At 38.2% G+C, this 9,663-nt stretch overlaps 1 protein-coding gene across 1 annotated transcript in view; it reads right to left on the reverse strand.

The window, feature by feature from the left end:
• Nucleotides 1-9,333, reverse strand: part of LOC149260318 (eukaryotic translation initiation factor 2 subunit alpha homolog) — a 52,666-nt gene extending 43,333 nt beyond the window's left edge. The window contains exons 1-2 of the mRNA XM_089420230.1: nucleotides 9,079-9,333; nucleotides 8,536-8,963 (exon numbers count right to left, since the gene is read on the reverse strand). Coding sequence (XP_089276356.1) covers nucleotides 8,536-8,919 — 384 coding nt within the window. The 5' untranslated portion in view covers nucleotides 8,920-8,963; nucleotides 9,079-9,333. The remainder of the gene's footprint in view (nucleotides 1-8,535; nucleotides 8,964-9,078) is intronic.
• Nucleotides 9,334-9,663: the final 330 nt, after the last annotated feature.

The following is a 9,663-nucleotide window of genomic DNA, read 5'->3' on the forward strand; positions in this document are numbered from 1 at the left end:
GTATGGGATATTATGTCTAGACAGAAAGGGAAGTTTGTGGCCACTTCTCAATGGATATACAAGATCAAACATGCAGTTGATGGCAATATCGAGAGGTATAAGGCAAGGTTCACGACTAGAGGGTTCTCCCAAAAGGAGGTAGTGGACTATGAGTAGAGATTCGCACCTGTCACCAGATATTCATATATTAGAGCAGTTATGTCCATTGCTTCATAGATGGGGTGGAGGATACATTAGATGGATGTGAAAACTACTTTCCTCAACGAAGTGATTTGGGAGGAGGTGTATATTGAGCAGCCTGATGATTTTGAGGTGCATGGGAGAAATTCCCATGTAAGCAAGTTGAAGAAGGCCCTTTATGGGCTAAAGCAGGCTCTACGTGCATGGTATGCAAGATCGATGGATATCTTCTTGGTTTGGGCTTCACCAAGAGTAAGGCGGATCCCAACTTGTACTGTGTAATTGTTGAGGGTGAACCACTCTTCATGGTATTATATGTGGACAATATATTCTTGACAAGATCAGAGAAGCACATAGGGATGTGCAAGGAGGATATTGCTTCATAATTTGACATGAACAACATCAGATTGATGCATTACTTTTTGGGATTGGAGGTGTGGCAACAAACAAGAGAGATTTTCCTTGGGCAGGGCAAGTATGCAACGAATATCTTGAGGAGATTTAAGATGGAGAATTGCAAGTCTATGCGAGCACCTATGATCACTAACCTGAAGAAGTTGAGCGCTTTTAAAGGTGAATTAGTGGGATCCTCCACTGTCTAGGCAGTTGATAGGTTCTTTGATGTATTTGGTCAACACTAGGTTAGATATACATTTTGTTGTGATCACACTTAGCTAGTTAATGGTGGAGCCAAATTGGGTGGCAGCGAAGCATGTGTTGAGATACCTGTGAGGGACCGTCAACTTTGGACTAAGAAATGTCAGAGTTGGAGGAGTGGAGTTGCAAGGGCGGAGATATTTTGATTGGGTAGGGAGTGTGGTGGACAAAAAGTCCACATCTAGATAGATGGCAACGAGTATGGCGAGTTGTGAGGCAGTTTGTCTTCGCAAGATGCTTGCAAGATTATTTGATCTGCAAAAAGGGCCAACAATGATACACTGTGAAAATCAAAGTGGCATTAAGCACTCTGAGAATCTTGTATTTCATGATCAGTCCAAGCATATTGAGAACAAATATTACTTCATTAGAGACAGGGTCAAAAGGGGTGTTGTGAGGTTGCAGTGCATTTCTACAAAAGAGCGGGTGGCAAATGTTCTCACTAAGCCTCTAGTGAAGGGAAAGTTTGTGAATTACTGAGATAAGTTGTGGGTAGTGGAGAATCCCTTCATTGCTAGGAGGGAGTGTTGATGTGTGTAGTAGCTTTGAAAGGTCTTCTACATCGGCTTGGTGTCTTGGCATGTAGAAGACATTATTTGCCTCTTCTAGCAATTCATGTCTTCTTTCTTAAGTCCAACTTAGGAAAAGTACAATAATTAAAAAAAATTAATTATTGTGGATTATTGAGTTATTTTCTAAGGATAAATAACTAAATTATTGTGACTTGGAAATAATCTCAAACATTGATCTCCAAGATGGTTCTAGAAGGGAGATTGGGGTTGGGGATTTAGACTCAAAGAAGATTGTAATGGGAACTTGGCGAGGAGGTCAAGACACAAGACGAAGAGCACAAGTTATGTGATCGAGTCATGATTCAAAGAGTGGTTTTCTCTGCATGCGAGTAGCATAGTTGACCAGTGCACAAAGAAGAAGTGTGAGTGGGATTGCGCGAATCCAAGGAGACCAAGTAAGAGGAGATTGCAAGGTTGAGTTGCCGAAGAGATTGTATTTGTCTAGAGGAGGTCGAGTTGCTAGAGTTTTGGTGTTTTGCTAGAGCACATTAATGGCAGGGTGTAGATCAAGTTGCTAGAGGTCACAGATCGAGTTACTAGAGGCTAAGTTCTTCAAGCTAATTTCATCTTAAGGTAGATTTCCTTGAGGCCGATTTATGAGGTCTGAATTCATTTCGAGGGAGCAGGTTCTAGATTTGTATTTTTCCTTGTATCTTTGTGGGTAGAAAAACCCAAATTTTCCAAATGATGAAATGAAGAAGAATTGTTGTGGGTTAATTAATTTTGTGATGTGTGATTGATCTCTCTAGTTTATTTCCGCTGCATATTTTTAATTCTAGAAGTTAAAAATACTAGTGATTGTATTTTTTAGTAAATTATTGTTTATTTGGGTTAATAAATAAACCGTTGGGGATAAATTAATTTGTCATGAGAAAATAAATCTGGATGGTGTTAGAAATTTATTATTGATAACTTCCCCATTGGAGACATGAGCCTTTTTCTCATCTTGATCAATTGGAGGAGAAGATGGAACCTTATATCCATCTAAAACAGAGTACCATACTTCAACACAAAGAGACATCAAGTGAGTTTAATTCTTATCTTCCAAAGGGCAAAATTTGTTCCATCGAACAAGGAAATTTGATTGAGCATTCTCAATTAGCCATGACCACTATAAGATCTTCTTCTAGGTGTTATATTGTTCTTGAAGAAACTTGCTCTGATACCAATTGTTGGAAATACATAGTGATACTATGAGGGGGAGGTGAATTAGTATCACTTAGATTTAAATTATTTTCACTTTATTAATCTTAAAAAGAAAACCTCATCACATAATCAATCATCAACACAATGTATAAACATTGAGATTAAAGTGAAAATTCAAACTTGAAACTTCAATGCTTTTTTCTGTCAAAAAAATGACACGTAACTTTATTCAACCAAAGGAGGAAAATTTACATTTTGCATATGTGAGACACATTCCAAAAAATACAGAGAAAACATGGCAATCACCAACTAGAGAAACCCAAAGGGCCAGCATGGAAGCCAAAGAGATTGCACATACAAGCCCAACAACAAGTGACCACAATTACAAAATGGGTCATAAAAACTTGAAAAAATTCCAATGAAACAGGGCAGATACAGCCCTCAGGAAACAAGGCACAGGCTACTCTGGTAGCCACAATAACAAATCCGAAAACGGGCAGCAAAAAACATGCCAAAAAAGGCCTAGCAAAAGCCCCATAGCACTCACCAGTGAACGAAGCCGCGAAGAGGACCAAAGATGATGGCAACACAAAAATGGCCAACGCCAAGCATGAAAAGTTGGACCCAAAAAGCCTAGAGCAGTCCGCTGCCTCCACAATATCAACACCCATAGATGCAGCAGAAAAGGGTCACATAGCAATGGCTCCATAGCACAAAGAAATCCCATGCAAACAGCCTAAGAGTAGGAAACACCCACGGCAACAACCTAGAGAACCCACACACACCCAACGCATCGAAAAAGGGGCACCACGAACAGGCATCAACAGCAGTACCGACAAAGTAGAAACACCACGACAAAAAGGCGAAGGGAGGCATGAACCAAGGGCCAAGGCAGCTAGGGTTCAACCGCCCCACCCTACCCCCGCTCCCTGGACTCCCCCAACTTGAATGCTTTTCAAACAACCTTTAATTTATTACAACCACTTGTGAGGACACCAATCCTCTGTAAGCACCAACTTACAAATTTGCAAGCTTAAATTTTGCAACTTGTACTTGACCTTGACGAATCTATTGTCACATTTGTTTAGGCAACACACAAAAACTTGGCTAGGGCTTGGCCTCCATCAAAACTCTACCTCTAGAACAGACCTCAACTTCTCAATAAAACAGAATAGATTTCAACTTCTTAGAGAAAACCTTGACTTCAACAAAATTCAACCTCCAGAATAGACCTTGACCTCTCAACAAGGTTGAACTCAGCCTCTTTTGAAACAAAACTCGGCCTCCTTCACACCAAAACCTGGCCTTCTTTAAGCCATAATCAAAACAAATAGAGAAAACTTCAAAAAGTGTGAGAAAAACCCTTCCACAACTCAGCGAATACTTAACATAATCAAACTTGCTTGAGTGGTAGCTAGAAATGCTCCTTATCACGCCTATTTATAGTTAATATGGGGTCTAGGGTAGGGCCAACTTGTGCAACTGGTAGAATGTATAATGAATATTTAAAAATTCTATTCTCCTAAACTGTGAGTTAGAAGGTGTGATGCATATCGTTGGAAATGTCTCAAAATATGTTATTTGACTATGTATCTTTCTCTTTCATTGGGACAACATTTGACATTAATAACAATTGTTTTCAACACCTTGTGACATTGAGTACTTGTACTATTGAAGCTAAGTTGTTTTTATGTAAAACCTAATTATGGAATCAATTGGGCTTCAACCCTAAACCTTTTTGTTAAACATTGGTTTAAGCGACATAAAGAAAAGTATTGTAACCAAAATGCCCAAGTTAAATGTAACTCTATGCATGGACACAAACCCCACCATTCCCATTTTTCCACGACAATGAACCTCAATGATGCAGTGTGCATTATGCCACACCCCCCCCCAATAAAGGACGTCCAAGGAGATATATCCAAACAAATAGGGAGATTTCTTCTTTCCTAGGGACTTTTGGGTGTCCCCCCTCCAAAAGCAAAACTTTTGGGTGTCCCCGAATTATTTTTGCTTGATAGCCTTGGAGAAAATCAAATTAATTAGAACAATAAATAAAAATTGCAATGCAGACATGAATATTTATTTCATGCTTTCAATTTATATGTTTGAGACTCTTCATTATTTCTTGTATATTGAATTTTTTATTTTTAAGGATTTTAGACAAAGTACCTTACATTAGGTACCCTAATGTTTTCCATAATGTTTCCTAAAAATTCGCAGGTGTGAGACTTTTCATTATTTCTCATATATTGAACTTTTTATTTCTTTCAGATTTTCGATAAGACACCCTAGGTTAGGAACCCCAATGTTTCCCATGATGTTTCCTAAAATTTAGCAAGTAGCTCCACAAGAACCCGGACGCGTTTTGCATTCCCTCAATAATTAGTCTTGCATGTTAGCTCAATTAGTTGGTGCCATTGTTGCCAAGACATTGTTGATAATCCAACACATTGTGCAATTCCCTACTTCAATTCCCACATCTACAAAATTGTCTACGAGGGTGATTTCACATGTTGTTAACGCTTCTTCTACAAAGAGGTGTTGGGGCACCTACAGGTTCATCCACAATGTTTAGAGAAACAGCCTAAAGGTAGACCATGTTGAAAGCTTGGTTTATGTGTATTGCAACTTGAGACTTTCATTCCAATATTGTGAGGTGGCAAAGAATGACAGAACATATGCCTTGAGACAACAATCTAAAAGAGGCTAATTTTGGAGGATGGGGGCCTAGTTTTGGAGCACTCAAAGTTTCTTATGGAAAGAGGAAAGCTTAGTAGATACTAGATTTATTTAAATTTTTCTAGTTTAGACCTTAGATTCTAAGATTATTTTGTCATTATAATGACCTACAAACCTTATATGACAACTTAAGTTTGAAGTTTGAAATTTGAGCCTACTTTTGAACTATTAACTACATTTTACAACTCTTTGCTAATGAATATGACATTCCATCTCATTTCATGGTGGTTATCTCTTACAATTTGTCGATGACAAATGTTATATATTGAAACTTGAAGGTTGATGTTACGGTTCATGTTTATCATTTAATGACAATGTTATAAGAAATAAATGCTAGATGATTATGTTTTAGATGTGCTAACTAGTTGATGTTTTTATGGTCATTATTGATCCAATAGTTAGACCAATTTTTTCATGTTTTCTGCAACCCATTCAACAATCTACATGTTTTTTAAATAAACATGCATCAAAATATATTAAAATATGTATTGTCAATAAAACACTCCCAAAAGATTTTGAAAAATGTGCTTCCCACCCCAACATCCACTTCCCCACTCCCAATAGCCTTGTTTCAAATGCCTTAAGTGTCTTCCTATAAAGGCATAAGGCATTGTGCATTGCAAGCAGTGAACCAATTTCTCCTTGTTACAAAGGAAGTGTTTTAAAACTCAGTCAGAGTTGACTTGGACTTGATCAACTCGACAGAGTTGATTGGTGACCAGTTCCACTTTGTAATTGGCTCAATTTGGTGGGTCGGTTCGATGCTAACCAACAGAGTCAGAGCAAAACTTGGGTGATTTAGTACCAAACGATCCTACCCGATTGAGTTTGTACCTACTTGGCCAACTAGAAATAAGACATTGAAAAATATATAAATACACCTCTGTATGCATTGTATGAAACATCTTGATTGATCTTTCTTAATATATTATATAATTGGACTACAAGGCTATTATTTTACAATGTCATTTATTGATTTCTACCATGCAGATACCAAATCCCTTTCAGTGTATAGTGAAAACTTAAAAGAAATGTGTCAGAACTCGGAATAAATGCAAAAGCATTTACATTGTAGAATGTATTAGCAAAGTAGCATTGGACTCCTAGATCATTGTGGCAACTTGAGGTTCTTGTTTTGAATTAGGAGTCAATTATTAAAACTTTCTTACTGGAATCAAGGTTGCGAAAAGTGAGAGTGTTTTTGAGAGCAATGTTTTAAAACTTCAACTCGGGTTTGGAACCAACAGAGGGTCGACTCTGACTCAGTATCGACTTGACCGGTTTGATTTCAATGACTCGGTTGTTGTAAAAAATACATTAAATATTTATTTTTTATGAAAAAACATAATTTTAAAGATTTTCATTCATGTTTCCAAACACACAGCATTAGAATATAGAGATAAGACAACATATGATCAAAAGTAGGCTCATGAATATATCCATTATATCAAAATGGCACCCAGTGCACTGTCCAATACATACATGATATAGAGATCAAAACAAAAACACATAACCAAGGAGGCTCTAAATGGCCTCTACAACAAAAGTAAACTATAAAACATCACTAATCACCAGTAAAACTGGCTACTGCTAGAGAATCCAACATCATCTGGCTCAGACTCTGAATCAGAGTCAGACAAAGAAACTCATGACTCCTCCTCCTTGTCACCATCTCCAACTGCAAATATAGAAGTAGTAGCACTAGCAAGCGCAGCAGCTACACGCTGAGATAGACGAGATATGCGCTTTCATTGTGGCTACGTAGAGGAAGTTGCTAATTTAATCATTATTTTCCATAAATAACTGCTAATAAAGCGTCATTGAGCATCTTTGACCGATTCGACTAGTTTAATACAAACTCGCGTCGAGCCGCCTGGTTTGTTACTAAACCGGCTAAGTCAGTGACCGGCTCGGCCGGTTAGGTAACAAACCGGCCACCAGACCGATTTTTCTACCAAGCCGAACTGGCCAGGGGTATCGCTTGGTCAGCTCGGCTGAATCCGAGTCAGTCCAACCGATTTTAAAAACATTGTTTGAGAGCAAGAACAACATTTTCCAAAAATCCTCAAGAGTGGGGTGTCTCAGGAGATTTGGAAGACGAGACATAGCAACTAGCTTCTCCAACTTTCCCTTTATTTTTTCAAGTTCTTTTACCACCCTCCTTGAGTCTATTGTAATAACTCTTTTTGACCATATATCTTTGGTTAGTGATATGTTCAAGCAGCTCTTTTGGTAGATTTAGCAGCTCCTTGATTGTCTTTGTAATCTTCGAGATCAGACTCATTAGTCTCTCTAGCAGGCAACCTAGCTTTCCCTTTATTTTTTCAAGTTCTTCTACCACCCTCCTTAAGTCTATTGTAATAACTCTTTTTGACCATATAGCTTCGGTTAGTGATATGTTCAAGTAGCTCTTTTGGTAGATTTAGCAGCTCTTTGGATGTCATTGTAATCTTCGAGATCAAACTCATTAGTTTCTCTAGCAGGCAACCTGTTGGTCCAAATGGATGTGGTCGAATGGCAAATATGAGGCAAACACTATGAGAATGAGCTTCAAATCATCTGTTTGTACTATGAAGACCTTGCCAGCCACTTTCTCACGTGGTGCCAAGCAGAGAATATGTATTAACTGACAACAAGGCTGCCTTTTGTAATTCTATATACATTTTTATCAATTCATGATGAGAAATTGCTTTTTGTCCGTAACGAAAATCCAAAGCTCGGAACGTTATTCAAAATTTTATACTATCAAAGGAGATCCTTGTAATTTCAGGCATTCAAACGAAAAACGACAGGGAGGCTCATCTTTTCAATGGGCCAACACTATTTATGACATTATTTGGTATTACAGCTTTTACGGATAGTTCGAAGACCTTTCTAATAAGAACAAATTATAAACTGCATAAACTTTCAGAATAAGACGACCATTATTCAGACCGCTTCACTGATTTGCATCAATCAGCAAACACTGAATTGCCATAGCAGCGTAATAACTAGGGTTTATTTTCTATAAGATTATATCGACCAATTATTTGTTTAGGGTTTAAAAAGAAACAAACTAAGGCCATAAAAATGAAAGATGATTACACAGGGGCCCAATTGAAGGCAAAAGTCCAGAGATCGAATCCCATAGAGTTCCCCACCCAACCATGTTAAATGTGGAAGCGGGGATCAAGGCTCCGCGCAGATCAAACAAGAGCGATTACCTATAATTATGGGGGCAAGGTTACAGGCTACTCACCTCTAGGTCTAGCTGCATGGTCTCGGCTACGTGTCGCATGATCGAGTGCACCAGCTTGCTCTTATTATACCTCTCCTCGCAGGCCTGAATATCTTCCTCCGAAACCCTACGCTTGCTCAGGTCGATATAACCCTTCTCTTTGTCGACCCTCAGAACCATCACAGGCTCCTGTCGGCCGACCTTAATGAGACTGCTAACACTACGAATACGCCGACGAGAGAGCTCGGAGAACAAAATCATGCCCTCAATGTTGTTATACTCCAGAAGGGAAACGTAGGCCCCCATGTCTGCAATGTTCTTGACCTGAATCATGACGGCCATGTCCACTTCCGGGTATCTTGCTTCATACATTCTGCATTCTAGATTCAGCGGCGCGGTCGCCATTGAGAAAAATTAGGTCGTCGAAGCTAGCCTCGTTTCAAGCTCTTCTGCAGAAATACAGTAAATTTTTAAGCAGCGAAAAAAGATGAAACAGAGAGGACGAACCACATAAAGTAAGAAAAGCTAGTGCAGATTATGCTTATTGTAAGAGAATATGCTTGCCTTAAACGGAATGGCGAATTAGGTGTTTATTGATGTTCGCGAGCCGATCTGAAATTGAACTGCGAGCTGGATTTCCGGCGTCGAAGCCCGAATACCCTAGTCTAGTTTGGCTCTCGGACAAAGCAAAAATTTAGTAAGGGTTTTGGGATAAGTTTTGTTCAGATTGGATTTCAGGGTTATTTTCTGTCACTTGACATGAAATGAGCGCTCGTTGGTTCACGACTTTTCGTTTCGCTAAAACTTGGCTTATGAAAAATGTCAGTTGGTTCACGATTTTTCGTTTCGCTAAAACTTGGCTTATGAAAAATGCATTGCAAACCTACCTTGAAATGAAATTAAATTAAATTTTAATGTTTATGAGATTATTAGTTTTTTGTTTTTCATTTTTTTATTCAAATTTAATGAAATGAAATGAAATTATATTTTAATGTTTATGAGATTATTAGTTTTTTGTTTTTCACTTTTCTTATTCAAATTGATGATAAGTTTAATTTTCTAACAATTCTCTTGTTGAAAAGACAATGTCAAGAAATTGATTCTAACAAATTTCCATAACTTTATGTGATGTCTTTGAATGCATCACAT

Source organism: Pinus tabuliformis, chromosome 6 (genome assembly GCF_031772625.1).
Source record: "Pinus tabuliformis cultivar Carrire ecotype Pingquan chromosome 6, CPIR1, whole genome shotgun sequence".
In the NCBI taxonomy this organism is placed as follows: Eukaryota; Viridiplantae; Streptophyta; class Pinopsida; order Pinales; family Pinaceae; genus Pinus; species Pinus tabuliformis.